The 15,943-nt window shown below is 35.9% G+C and overlaps 2 protein-coding genes across 2 annotated transcripts in view; both read right to left on the minus strand.

The window, feature by feature from the left end:
- LOC127848792 (extracellular serine/threonine protein CG31145-like) overlaps positions 1-2,659 on the minus strand; it is a 32,553-nt gene extending 29,894 nt beyond the window's left edge. The window contains exon 1 of the mRNA XM_052381404.1: positions 2,235-2,659. The gene's annotated coding sequence lies outside the window, so the exon portion shown is untranslated. The remainder of the gene's footprint in view (positions 1-2,234) is intronic.
- Positions 2,660-10,501: 7,842 nt separating this feature from the next.
- LOC127847344 (stabilin-2-like) overlaps positions 10,502-15,943 on the minus strand; it is a 15,511-nt gene continuing 10,069 nt past the window's right edge. Inside the window, exons 5-8 of the mRNA XM_052379189.1 lie at positions 14,815-14,937; positions 13,801-13,920; positions 12,729-12,845; positions 10,502-11,640 (exon numbers count right to left, since the gene is read on the minus strand). Coding sequence (XP_052235149.1) covers positions 11,546-11,640; positions 12,729-12,845; positions 13,801-13,920; positions 14,815-14,937 — 455 coding nt within the window. The 3' untranslated portion in view covers positions 10,502-11,545. The remainder of the gene's footprint in view (positions 11,641-12,728; positions 12,846-13,800; positions 13,921-14,814; positions 14,938-15,943) is intronic.

Below are 15,943 nucleotides of genomic sequence, written 5' to 3' on the forward strand. Positions count from 1 at the left end.
GCCCGGCTCAAAATCTGAAATGTCACAAATGGGCTCCTGTTTATTGTACTACATATCACGGTGTTAAAGACGACGATTTAACAAATAACGTAATAATAATAATCGTAATTATACTATATATCAGGTTTATATTACAGTATAGTAATACTAATCTGTGTGCTCTGTGGTCAAAGTTCAACTTGGAGTATTTTTCTGTCAAAACAAATAAGACATATAAACGTAAAAAATATTTAAACATGGCGTATCATATGTTTTGGACATCAGAAAATATTAATAATACGAGCCGCGTTCTGAGAAAACTGGGCTTAATGCATGTGCGCAAAGTGTCGTCCCAGATTAGCCTGTGCAGTCCCAGATATTTTCCGCCTTAACTTGATTTTGGTAGGGAGGAACTTAATTGAAACTAAAAATACCATAAAAGCGGAAAGTGTCGTCCCTGATTAGCCTGAGCGGACTGCCAATTGTCTCGTTTAAAACGTGCCATCAAGGCCCATCATGTTCTTCTTTTTGTAAACGTTGCTGTAATTCACAGCGATTACGAACGATGTTGAAAGGCACGACCACAAAAGACGCAGTCTTTGAGTTTTTAATAAATTGTAATTGTAATAAATTACCACATTATTTTTAGCAGCAGCAATGCTTTTAACTGTTATCGGATTCCCTGACAATGGAACGGTGTCCCTACCGTGATTGATACCGTTTCGTTTCATTAACCCATTTATGCCTAGAATGGACTCTCCCATCCTTCTATATTGGATCAATTTATTTCCAAAATTAGGGATGTCTAGTATATTTATTTCTATATTTGGAATATTTCTTACAGAAAATTCCTTTAAGCAAACAGCGCAGACCCTGATGAGACGCCGCATTATGCCAAGGCCTTTTTATAGACGCTAGGCATAAATGGATTAAGTTAGTAATCTTAATTGGGAAAGTTTATAAAAGTGTAGGTATGCGCTATTTCATCTATATTAAAACATAATAATATGCAATGTCGGGAAAAGTAGTTCCAAAACAACATTATCAAAATTATCAAAATGTTGCCCTCTTAAATTGAGCACAAGTTGGGATTATCTGTGTACAGTTCACATTGTGTATTTCGAAATATCATACAGAGAAGTATTATTGCTTTAAAGAGACCGTCAACCGCGATCGACTAAAAAAGAAAAGATCTGAAATACCGTACGTTTTTAATATTAATTGTTTTTATTGAATAAAGTATCACGACTGGTATATTACATAACTTGAAAACAGTTGTTAAGTTTTCATATTTTCAGTACATTCGGTCATAAATTTTACTGGGTACAGGTACCAGGTAGCTACCAGTTAACTATAAATAACGAAATTGGATTGATCATCATCGTCACTTGGTAAACCCAGGAATGCAAAGTGTGCATGCGTAGTGAATTGTATATATTATATATATAAAATGATAAATATGCTTGCGTTATTTATAGTGTGTGTGTCGTTATGTCAACTATATTCGCGATGTACTTTCGATTTAAATATTAACTTTTTTATAAGTAATGTAATATACCAGTCGTGATATTTTAATAAATTTAAACTAATACTTGTAAAAAAGACGGTTTAGAACTTTGCTTTTTTCGTCAATCGCGGTTGACGGTCCTTTAAGTATCATGCAGGCAAATAAATGCAGTGCACGTAAATACAAATTCTTGTAAACCACTCTCTCGTTTTCTAATAAAGTAGTATATTTAGTACACGCCATATTATCCTAACGTTATTTTATACGAAGACCCGAAATCACGCACACGATTTTTCTTTTTCCAAACAGCTATCAACAGTGTTTTTAATTTTTGAGTGATATTTGTTTACAACAAATAAACTGTTCTGTTTAAAGCAATTAATAAGGTAGAATACGCATGTACTATTACAAATTGTGACACATTTTGAGCTTCAATTGTACACAGGCTTTAGGGACCAACTATGGCTATGCTCGTATGCTGTATAAATTGATTTATTGATGATTGCGTGAAGTGTATATTACAATTATTTCAAAGAACTATCAGCGTCAACAGTTTTAAAGAAGACAACTAATTTAGAAATGAAACGATAATTGCATTTGTGTAGTTAAAATGCATGAAGGATGGTAAATGACAAATGTCTATTGTGTGCTTTATGAAGAAAAACACAAGAAAACTCGTAAGGCGTATCTTCGTAAATTGCACATCGAATACGTCTGAAGTCGTATCAATTAACGTACATGTACCTACCGTATTATGTTAATTCACTCCAACGCAGACGATAGCGTTCAAGCCCTGTGTACATGTATGTCCAAATTCAATACATTTATGTCCAAATTTAAGCAACACAATGTAGCTTCGGGTGGGATGATTCGTCGATTAGGAACAAGTCAATTTAAACACACTTCAATAGACGTTGACTTCAATTAGAACGCTGATTCATCAACTTCCATATATGTTCTGCATTGCACATTTAAATAACATACATCCGAACAAGCATGAAGTAAGATTAAGATAACAAACCACAGCACTGATTGGCTTATCTAAAGGCTTATTCATATATGTTCGCGACCAAATTGTACAATAAAAACATGCTTAATTTCAACACAGCATGATTTATCGTAAATGTCTCCACCGACGCGGTTGCATATAGGCCTATTTGCTTTTAAGGTTATAGTAAACAACGTTGTCTAAAAATAGACAGGACTATTAGAAATTCATGGGCGGCTACTCTTACAACCATTACTGAATAGAATAAAATAACGCCAGCATTACTTCCCGTCATACCGTGCGATTACAGAATAAATTATTAAAATTAATCAAGACGATAGAAATTTGTATAAAGACTTTCACAGTGTAAATCGTCTAAGCACTAGATATTTCACATATATATATATTTCACAGAGATAAGCATAGTAATAAAATATACATAAGCAGCATCGTATTCATATACAAAATTGCTTGGTTTAATACTTCGTATATATGTATGAAGGATAACTATCTGAAGTTAAGTAACAACATCAGAAATAGTATCTCTTTAAAATCAGAGCTTCTTTTACAAATTTGGCTTGCTTTATAACTTCAAATTTCTTTGTTGTATTCATCAATTGGTGGAATTTATAAACAGAAGGCCTTATGTTATAACATGTGTTTAGAAAGTTTATTCTAGTATCAATGTATAAAGGAAATTTACAATAAAAGAAACTCATCTTGACATCCAATTGGTTACAACAAAGGCAATGCCGTGCGTTTCGTGGTATATTTTGACCTGCAATTTTTCCAATTTGAATTCTTAGTGGCAGGCTCGAAGTGCGAAGCTTTGTGACGTAGTGTCTTGGAGATTTAGGTTATAAATATAAATATTTTAGATGTAAACAAACGTCGACTTAAACGCACGGTACATATCTAAGATAGAGCTATTCTCAACGGATCGAAACCACTCTTGTTTATAGGTATCAAATACAAAAGTTTTAAAATGTGGTATACATTTTTGCACTTTAAAACCCCAATTAGAACAACCGTTCTGGCAATCATTTAATGCTTGTATATACATTGATTTTACAAGTACGATATCAGTTTGTATAAGTTTAAACCAATATTTAACCAGCGTATCTAATCATATTCGAGGCCGTGAGCTCGGCTGGCTATACAATTACTCAAATGAACGACAAAGCCGGTTAGCTTTTCAACAATTGAAATGCGAACAGTATTTCGATTATGTTTGATAATTTTATTATTTGCCCGGTGGCGTAGCCACACGCACATTTAAGCCGTGGTGGGCTACTTGGATTCCCGCCCTAAATACATTTTTGTTTTATTTGGCCATCTCTGGTGCGCTTATGCCACATACTGGAATTTTAGTTAAATTTTACAATCTTCGACGAGTATTATTATCATATAATATACCAGGAAACATCCCAGATGTAACGACCGAGGAACTTGATATCCGATAATAGAATTTAAGGTTTTCAGACACTTAACAAAATAATCGTTACTTTAAAGGGGCCTTTTCACGATTTGGTAAATTGACAAAATTAAAAAAAGTTGTTTCAGATTAGCAAATTTTCGTTTAAGTTACGATATTTGTGAGGAAACAGTAATACTGAATATTTATTATGTTCTAAAATAGCCATTATATGCAACTTTTGACGATTCAAAAACCTGAAAATTATAAAGCGTTTCAACGCAAAATGACTCAATGATTTGGAGAGTTCTGTTGTTGTCGTTATATTTTGTGAAACTACGAGGATTGCTTATATAAAGTATAAATTACATCATTCATTGTATGAGCACGCACGGCCGAGTGGTCTAAGTGGTAGACTTTTACTCTAGGACTCCAGGGGTCAGTGGTTCGAGCCCTGTTGAGGGTTACTTTTTTCTTTTTTAAATTTTATTCTTGATTTTTTACTGGAGCTTTTTAGATCCAATGTTTACATTTATCAAAACAAAGCATTGAATGACAAATTTGAATACATGCACAAATCTGTGAAAAGGCCCCTTTAACGGTATTATACATTTATCAAAACAAAGCATTGAATGACAAATTTGAATACATGCACAAATCTGTGAAAAGGCCCCTTTAACGGTAAAAACGAAATTAAAGAACTCTGGCAATGCGGATACTTTGCTAACGGATGGCACTTCGATAACAGAAAACAACAAAAGCCAAGCGCGATCCGTTATTCGACGTGTCCGTTATCGGGAATCAAAGTGTCCACAACATCAAGCATACAACCTATTAACACATGCTCTGGTAATGTTCATATTTCACTGAATACTATCCAAATTTCAGTATTTCAAGCGCAGCAGTGACTCTGCGTGATGTACCAGCTATCACATTGGTAAGAATAGTATCAATATAAATACACGCATTTCAAGAAGAATGCAAAACTCGGATATCAGAGTGCCCACCGACGTGCATTGTATCGAAAAGCAAAGTGTCCACAACATCATTCATACAACCTATTTAAACATGCTCTATATTTGTTCATATTTCAATGAGTACTATCAAAAGTTCAGTATAAGAAGCACAGTAATTACTGTAGATACTGGAAAAACTAACACTGTATTGAAATATGTGTAAGTATGTTCCTTTAGTTGAAATGTGTACGTATCATCCTGTCTATGTCGTTTTACGAAAAAAAAAGTTTTTTTTTTCAAAAAACTACCATTTTTTATTGGAATTATTTCTTCACGAAACAAAAGGATATACCATGTATCAACTACATCATGTGTCATGGTTCGAAACATAATATAAAGGATCAAAAATAAATATTTAAAAAATCGCGCGTTGCTTTGTTTTTCTCTGTTATCGAAATGACATCCGTTATCGCAGTATCCGCATGACCAGCGTGGAACCCACTGCCAGGGCCGTATCCAGAGAGGACATAACTGGGGGTGCACACAATTTGTTCCATAAAACAAATGCGGTGGGGGGGGGGGGGCGGCGGCCACAAGAAGTCAGTGTACAATAAATGGTCATATATCAATACGTTTACACTTATAATAGGTGATTTCAACATAAAGAAGTAAATATAAAACGCTGTCTGTTAAAGATGTTTAATTTTTATTTAAAATTGTAATTGACATTCAACAGTACAGCAAGTAACAAATACACTGTGGCTCCAAATGGTATGGGGCTGGCAGCTATATTTAACCACACTGAGCTGGTAGGTGGACTTTAACAGTCATCTTCATGACGAGTTCTGAAAATAAAAAAGAGAGAGTATATAGAAATGTAAAATTCAGTTGAATTAACTATGCAAACATTTTATTTCAAAATATACATAAATACTGTTGGTCTGATCAATTTTTCAATTACCATATTTTATCAGAGCATGATAAAATGTAAATGTTATTAGTTTAAAATGCAATAGCTGAAAAAAAAGTGCACAAAACATTTAATAAAATTCAATTTTAATGAAATTAATATCTACAAGGTGTATACAGAGCGGAACAGGCATACAATGTATATCATTGTATGGGCTTTATTTATTTTACTATTAGTATAAAGAAATTTGTTAATAAATTTACGCTCAATCTTTTTGTTCCTATATTTCAATACTTTAGACTTAAACAATTTAACATACTGAAAAAACTTAGCGCAATAAACGCGTTATAATACATTTTTTTAAATAAATTCTTACCTTAAACTCCATAACTTTGGCTCAGAATCAGACTCTGTGTTTTTTGGTTTGTTGAATAGACCAAAAAATCGATCCAGTGAATGTTGCCTTTCGCTTCATTTTTACGGATACAATTTGTGTGTGTGTGTGTTGTTGTAGGTTATTTACAGGTCGTTCCCGCGTCTTCATGACTACATTTGGTATCGACCTGCCCCTGTGATGTTTCAGGGGAGACAATCTCAAGATAAATTCTTGTCTGGACGCAGCTCCGCCGAGGGAGTGCCGCAAGCAGCTCTGCCTTTATGGCCACTCTCGTCACCGGCCGTCGTCTTCAACCCCGAGACGGTTTCCCCAGTGCGTTGAGCGCACTGAGTACCGCCGCCCCGGGTCCACTCTCTAGGGCCACACCCTCGATGTTCTGATGCCAACACCAGGTCCACCCCGTACGTCCTCCACACTGGTAAGCTCCCTGTCCCGCTCTCTCCAGTCCCTCTCTTGGAAAGCATAGTGTGAAAGCCACACTACCTCCTAGGCCCTTGCATACAGAGTGGCTCGGGCCCCCGGTCTTCAAGATCCTGAAGATAGCGAACCCCCGTCGATGTACCAGTCCCTCTCTTGGAAAGTATAGTGTGAAAGCCACACTACCTCCTTGACCCTTGCATACAGAGTGGCTCGGGCCCCCGGTCTTCAAGATCCTGTATCAGCGGTTGACGAGACCGCTGTATCTTCGGGGAGACAGCGAACATAGCAGTGTAGAACACGTCCGGCTCGAGGGTGGCGGACTCAGCTGGATTAGCAGAGCCGCCCGCAGAAGTTCCCTCTATAAGGAAATATGTACAGGTGAGAAGATCTTCTGCGGGTGACTCTCGCCTCGGTCGCGACGCGCACGCTCCAGCTGCTGACCGAGTTTTACGGATACAATGCCGTGATACGCTGTATTATATACCGTATTACGGTAAGAAAGGTCTCCATATCTAATGTTCCCATGTGTATTACATCTGACAATACAGTGTTAATTGGTATACTTGACATCAAAACAAGGTTCAAGATCATTCAGACGCTTATTCAGTGTACATGACAGCCGCTTAATGTTACCCAGACGCTTAAAATATCTGCCGAAAAGAGAGCATATCGCACTAAAGAGATTCTTGCGAGGGTGATAATCGAGTCTTAACGTACAACAGGTGACACCCTGTGGATAGTAGGCAGTAAGGTTGGAAGGGGCACGTCTTCTGTAGGAAATCGAGTCAATCGGAACATCTGGCCAACTTTGTTAAAAAAACACTTACAAAAAAAAGAAGGCATTAACGGCTGGGGGGCACGTGCCCCTCGTGCCCCCCGGTAAACCCGTGCCTGCACTGCATTCTATAAGGTCCATTTGATTTCTGTCAAAAACAATCAAGTCTATGACGTTCTTAATCCTGTATCACTGAGTATGATTTATAAAGAATTACTCGTGTGGTTCACCATATTATAGTTGCCAAGTGCGTGTGAGCAATGTCCACTGCGTTCCTTTTTCGTGCGATTATGTGCGATTCTCTTAATCGGAAACTGCATTCCTAGCGCGTTCTTTGAATTAAAAACGAACAGCGTTTACCGGTACATTCTTCACGCAGTTTAAAGAGCCGAAACGGTTTCAATCACGGTTGGGACATCGTTCCAGTGTCGGGGAATCCGATAACAGTTTAAAGCATTGCTGCGGCTAAATACAATGTGGTCATGATAATATTATTCATTAAAAACTCAGAGACTGCGTCTTTTGTGGTCGTGCCTGTCAACACCGTTCGTAATCGATGTAAATTACAGAACGTTTACTTTAAGAGGAACCTGATGGCACGTTTTAAACGAGACAATTCGCATGTATGTGGTAACATATTGTTTGTTAAAAGCAGGTTCAAAATTTCGATGTGAAAGAATGTCTCGTAACAAAACAAAATCACAACTCAGTACCAGCATAAATACATTCTAAGGCTGCATACATAAATACAGTTAGTTACCATAAACACTCGCTCACACTCTTGCACAATCTCACATATCGATGAATATAATTTTAAGACATACAAATGTAGGAATCCATTTTATAAGGTAATAGAAATGAATAAACATTCCAATCATTATGATTTTTTGGAAGAATGAAGAGCTGTTTATAATCAGTATACTAAATCACCTCTGCTTTTGGGGCCGTTTTATATGCAGACTCTTCATTTCCATTGTGTTGGCGGAATCTAAATCGAGTAATTAAATAATGTTTACACTGCAATATTTGTTAATGTCCTAACGAACAACACTCACACACAATAAAACTGACGTTCGGTGTCAAACCATATAATTACTTATTCAATTATTGGAATTCGACTGAAAAATAAGGGATACAAACAAGTAAAACCGGTAAAAAATCGAAAGTCAAATAAGCCATTAATTGACGTCGTAATTTTTTTAACCAAAGACTTACCAAAATCGTCAAAAATGGTCAGTTAAGCGTCAGGCCTAGAATCAAAGCTCGAAAGTGCAATTCGAAGGTCAAAAGCGTGATTCTCACGGCAGTTAAAGCTTGCGACTTGTCAGGTCGGAGGTGTGATCTTTACCTTCGCATTAAATACAGAAATGTTGCGCGCGATATATCGTACATGGTGATCACGTGTGGCAAGTTTTTAAATAGCCTGAAAAATTATAAAGTAACAGTATGGATCTTTGTCTAGATTTCTGTACGTGTGCAACTTTTCTTTCTATTTTTTTCTTTCAATTCTCTCCATTTTTGTGAACAAATGAATTTAAGGCATACACAATAATAATTACCCATTTGTACCTTTGTTCATTACTCTTACATGCTATACACAATTTTGGTATATGTTGGTACTGTTATGACATCTTTATAAATTGTATTCCTTCGTATTAATTTCTGAATAAAAGCTTATTAAAAAGAAAGAAAAAAGCAGTACGGATGGGATCACATTTACGAGCGGAGAGACATCTACTGACGCCGAGAGGCATAGAGCGATTGGCATGTGGGTTAGTGTTTCCATCTTCCGTTAGTCCATTTGAGGTTAACCCAAAATGATAAGTTTTGTCAAACATCAATATTGCTTCCTGCCAAGCTTTGATAATCACACGGATGTTCTCCATGAATACTCTTACCACAACCATCTGACCTCACCTCACCTTTACCTTGACATATGGATGTTCTCCATGAATACTCTTACCACAACCATCTGACCTCACCTCACCTTTACCTTGACATATGGATGTTCTCCATAAATACTCTTACCACAACCATCTGACCTCACCTCACCTTTACCTTGACATATGGATGTTCTCCATGAATACTCTTACCACAACCATCTGACCTCATCTCACCTTTACCTTGACATATGGATGTTCTCCATGAATACTCTTACCACAACTATCTGACCTCGTCTCACCTTTACCTTGACATATGGATGTTCTCCATGAGTACTCTTAACACAACCATCTGACCTCACCTCACCTTTACCCTGACATTGTCCTACTTTTGGACTTGGACGAATTAAGAAAGTCAGAATTCTGTGTGAACTCCAAATAATGCTTTTCGTTCAGGATAAATTCTCTTGGTAGAAAGCACTGAGAATTAAAATTGAGATTCTTTTGGACTTAAACTTATCAAAAGATCCACATTCTTGGTGAATCCAGAATGCCGCGTTTCCTTTTTACATCAACACCTATCGCTACAAAGCGTTGATAATTTCCATTTTTGCCCATATGTTGTCAAATAAAAACAGTCAACACAGCCACATCACATGACCTCATTTTGACCGTCAAAGGTCAATCCAAGTGACCCTTTGATGAACATTATAACGACTTGCTAAAACGCTTTTACAATTTAATTCAACACATAGAAAATGCTCATCTCGTGACCCCATTATTGTACATCACATAACCTCCTTTTGACCTTTATAGTGACCTACTGTTGGGCTTAGACTTATTTAGGCCAAACGTCAAAGACCAATCCAAGTGACCCTTTGATGAACATTATAACGACTTGCTAAAACGCTTTTACAATTTAATGCAACATTAAGAAAATGCTCATCTTTTGACTTCATTATTACCTTCTACTAACTTAGACTTATTTAGATGGAAACATGGATAAATATCGACAAGGCTCCCGCCGTTGGGATATGCGTCTATTTAAAGCATGATATTGTTTTTGATTATCATCCATTATTTTTGTATATTGTTTGCCGAATTCAGTGGTACATAAAATCATGTTTGTGTCTGTGTTTTACAATGCTACGAGAACAACACGTTTGCGCTCCATTCATAAAACATGACTTCAAAGATGTATATTCCCATCGTCTGTTACATATACAAGTATAACAGTTTATTCATGTGCGTGTACCGAAGACTGTAAATACGATGCATTTTATTGACTTTTATTCTGAACCAATATATGCTATTTTGCTATACACAGAGATTATATAATTGTAAAGAAACACACACAAACATAATACACACATCATATGTCCACTTGCAATCATATCCCGATTCAATTCTCTCTGTGGTCAACATGCGTCTGAAGTCCAAAGGTCATCAGAATCAGGGATATCGTCTTACTCAGTTTATCATACATACTTGCAGTATTTAAACAAAAATGTTCATACAGTACCGGATTTACATATTGTGTTATGAATATACCTCCAGAAACGTTTTAGACTTAATAATCAATTGGTATATATTTCGCATTTTTAATTATACCCATACACCGAAGACAGTTTATCGCCAAATGGCAACATAATCTGATACGAACATATGCACAATCAAATATGATACACACATAGCATTACATGTATACATATACAAGAAAACGCAATGGTGTGATAGGCTTTAGCACGATTGCACGTACTCGTAACGTCTACAATTGCCGGAATGATTGTTTCATAGTTACATAATTATCTTTTAAAGTTGGACTATCAATTACCAAACTATGATATAGTAACAAAATGTAGGTATAGGGATTTGAATTTAACTTTTTTAATTGACTGCCTACAGCATTTTAAATTTTGTCAAAACATTTTTATTATAAACACACGCCAACATCCGTTTTTGTTTCTGCGCATGAGCTTTACACTGTTTACATAGAAATTAATTTAATTGGGGCTAACTTATTCGTTAGTGCGTTATTATATCCGTTTGCCTACATATTGTAACTGGGCATTAGAAGCTGAAATCGGCACATCTTTATAAAAAGGATGCTCCTTTATGTCAGAGGTGTAATTTGTAAGATTGCATATCATTGATGTAATTGATATTCTTACTTTAAATGAATAAAGGGTAACAAATACACGCATCGTATAGTTTGGACTGGGTCATTTTGTGACGCTTCTTTAAATCATTTATTTACAACATGCTATGCAGGTGAGATGAATATAGCTTAATTTATTGACAGTGTAACCCTCCGCTGCGTTAACAACGTCCTTGCGTCTTCTGACCCATCAGGAGTGCTATAAAGCATGTTGCCATAGCGACGATTCCAACCGAAAGGACACCGGCGCTACTAACTGAATAACAAAAAACGATGAATAGAGCGAATACAATAAAAAAATAGTAGTCAATATATACATTAACATGTTTTACTTAGTATACGTTAAAATAGTAATATCATGCTTTTAACAATTTGTGCAAACAATGACACAACTACTAACTTGTAAAAGTTAAATGCAGTATACAAGTGAAATGAGGGATTGTCGTATTCCAAATGTAGAAAACAAAATTTCACGGCAGCAAGTCTTATTAAACTGCATACGAAGAATTAAAGGTACGATTATTTTTTAAAGAAATAAAGTTATCGAAATCAACAGCTACGATTAACCCATTTTTGTTATTCGATTTCATTTCAATCGTCAACAGTTCACAACAAATCATCAGATGCATGTTTCCTTACCCTCCAATCTTCCTGTTTTTCTTACAAACGTCAAAACATCCTTTCTTTATAAAAACTTAACTCTGTCGTAACTTAAATGCGTTGTTTGATCTATAAAGAGACAAGGCCCTGGCAGGGGGAGTATTTTCAAAGAGTCTTAAGATTTATGTTTCCTTATCAATCTTCCTCCCTGTATTACTTTTCCGACATATCGTAAAATAAACAAGATAAGTGTACATGCATTTAATGGGTATTGTTAAATATTAAAAACATTCACATGTGTGTATCTTGTCCAAATAACATCAAAGGAAAAACGCTTCGTTAATAACAAGTCGGATTAAGCTTTCCTACGCAATCTGAGTACTTGATTGCTAACAGTAAATACAGTAATGCAATGACGCTTGTAATGTCGGGTTTACTACTAGTATTTGAGGCTTCTATATATCAAAATAAAGCATGAACACGTATACTGTAACTGTGACACAGTGACAACACCAAATGGCACTTAACGCTACGGTATTGGCAATCCATTTCCTTGTACAAGCGAATACACTCGCACACCAAACCAAATATGCGCAAAAGAAATGTTCTACTAATAATGCTACTGTAATTCTCGGGTGCCGTACTTCGACGCTTGTAAGGTCATATTTACTATTAGATCAAATGAAAGCATATAAGCATGTGCATGAGCGAAACTACTTCGTGACAACACCACACGGCACTTACCCATACAGTGGTCATCCATCGGCTTGTACATGCTCATGCATTTGCATATACCATCTAAGCAAGTGGAATGTGCTACGCTACTGCAATTCTCTGGTGCCGTACATTGACTGTCCAGAACTGAAAATACAAAAAGCTGCGTACCAACGAGTTATTTTTAAACAGTCGGAAAACGTTAGTCCGGATAGAGCTTGCTTAGTGCAATCTTGGTACTCCATAGTACGAAAATGCAGTAGATGAATACACTGACACACATAATCCCATTTTATTTTTTCTATTAATTTCCTTTCAGTCGTCAACAATTCACAACGCGTCTTCAGATGCATGTTTCCTTATCCTCCAATCTTCCTATTTTTCTTACAAGCGTCAACACGTCCTTTATTTATTATAAAAACGTTGTGAACTTAACTCTGTCTTTACATAAATGCATTGTTTGATCTATAAAGAGACAAGGCCCTGGCAGGGGAGTATTTTCAAAGAGTCTTAAGATTTATGTTTCCCTATCCTCCAATCTTCCTACCTGTTTACTTTCCCCGCTTAGACATATCGTAAAATCAACAACATAAATGAAAATGCATTTAACGGGTATTGTTTAATATATAGAAAATTCACATTTGTGTATTTTGTCCAAATAACATCAAAGGAAAAACGCTTCTTTAATTACAAGTCGGATTAAGCTTTCCAGCGCAAACTGCGTACTTGATTGCTATAGAATAGAGGAATACAATAACGCTGGTAATGCCAGATTTACTATTTGAGGCATGTTTATATCAAACTAGAGCATAAACACGTATACTGTAACTGTGACACTGTGACACTGTGACAACACAAAATGGCACTTAACGCTACGGTATTGGCAATCCATTTCCTTGTACAAGCTTGTTCTCTCTCAGACCAAAAGTGTGTCCAAATATGCGCAAAAGAAATGTTCTACTAATTATGCTACTAATTCTCGGATGCCGTACTTTGACGCTTGTAAGGTCCAATTTACTATTAGAGGAATTTAGATCAAAAGAAAGTATATAGGCATGCACATGGATGAAACTCCTTCGTGACATCACAATGAGGCACTTACCAGGCATACAATGGTCAGTCATTGCCTTGTACATGCTCTTGCATTTGCATGAGCCAGTTGTGCAAATGGAATTTGCTACGCTACTGCAATTCTCTGTTGCCGTACATGTACTGTCCAAAACTGAAAGTACAAAAAGCTGCGTACTTACAACTCATTTTCAAACAGTCAGGATATGATATTGTTTGGATACTCTTAAAATGGTTTAAGGTCTTATTGAACCGTTTATTACACTATTATAACACTATTATTGTGCGGGATATGTCCTTTTACAAACTAGGAGACCAACGCAATATTAAAACTAATAGCGAAAATTTTAAGTAAATACATATCAAACTAATTCATGACAATGAAAAACCAATCGAAATTGATATATATGAGTTTGCACAAAATAACCCATGAAGAAAAATCATGTCGAGAGAAAGAGACAAACATCTTTGCATATGAGCCTTATTCTAAGAAAACTGGGCTTAATGCATGTGCGTTAATTGTCAGTCCGCACAGGCTAATCAAGGACGACACTTTCCGCCGAAACTTCATTTTCGGTAAGGAGGGACTTCCTTGAAACTAAAAATACCATAACAGCGGAAAGTGTCTTTCCTGATTAGCCTGTGTGGACTGCACAGGCTAATCTTGGACGACACTTTACGCACATGCAATAAGCCCAGTTTTCTCAGAACGCGACTCAATTATGCAGCCATGTAGATGTTAAATATAACGAATTAAAATATTGTTTTGTTTATGGGTGCGTAACGACTTAATGCGTTTAAATAATCTACAAAGTATATAAACGCAGCTTTCTTGCAGATTTCTCCTTCTTAATCAACACTGTATATTGGACCAAATGTTTTAAGATGTGTTAACAGTTTCTCTCTTGATAATGATTATATTGTTGCATTATTCCTATATATTAAATATTTAATGAAACCCATTTACGTATATTTTTTTGTTTGCACACGAGGAGAGATTGGTTCGCGGATCTTTATTGTAAACCAGCATAAGAAATGAAATACCTACCCTTAGTGCAGGAGTCAACACCCGCGTTTCTGTAGAATGGCTTACAACCACATTTGCTTGAGGAACAAACTGCGTTGACCACATTGCTGCAATTCGCGTTGTCTGTACAGGGTGCACCAATACCTAAATTATGTGAAACAAGTATAACGTTTCACTGTTCATAAAATTACACATGCATACGATGAAGAACATTTATGAAATAAACACAATTACAAGTTCTTTAACTCTGTCAAACGTCACGTAACACATCATATGAATGTGCAAGTAAGCAACCGCGTATACGCAATTAAAATAAAGATTTGACTCGTGCGTTCGGCTCTGCGGAACGCGTATAAAATAAGTTACTAATATGCGACATCAAGAGGTCTTTTTACGAAGAATTGCCAACTTAACTCGAGAGAAAATGCCTTTCGATACAATCGAGCTAAATTAAACAGTTGTAAAATTATATCAATGTGTGGCATAGAACACTTTGACGAAAACTAAAGGTAATCTAAAGAGTTACCAAGACAATACATTATAACATTACAGTAAACTTGGCTTATAAAGAGTTACCAAAGCAATACATTATAACATTACAGTAAACTTGGCTTATAAAGAGTTACCAAGACAATACATTATAACATTACAGTAAACTTGGCTTATAAAGAGTTACCAAGGCAATACATTATAACATTACAGTAAACTTGGCTTATAAAGAGATACCAAGACAATACATTATAACATTACAGTAAACTTGGCTTATAAAGAGTTACCAAGGCAATACATTATAACATTACAGTAAACTTGGCTTATAAAGAGTTACCAAGACAATACATTATAACATTACAGTAAACTTGGCTTATAAAGAGTTACCAAGACAATACATTATAACAATACAGTAAACTTGGCTTATAAAGAGTTACCAAGACAATACATTATAACATTACAGTAAACTTGGCTTATAATTTGAAAAGCACAATAGGAATATACAATTTAGCAGTCAAAACAGTTGCTAACCTTCTACGCACATGGACGTATAGGAATATACAATTTAGCGGTCAAAACAGTTGCTAACCTTCTACGCACAATAGGAATATACAATTAAGCGGCCAAAACAGTTGCTAACCTTCTACGCACATGGGAATAT

This window comes from Dreissena polymorpha, chromosome 10, assembly GCF_020536995.1.
Source record: "Dreissena polymorpha isolate Duluth1 chromosome 10, UMN_Dpol_1.0, whole genome shotgun sequence".
Classification (NCBI taxonomy): Eukaryota; Metazoa; Mollusca; class Bivalvia; order Myida; family Dreissenidae; genus Dreissena; species Dreissena polymorpha.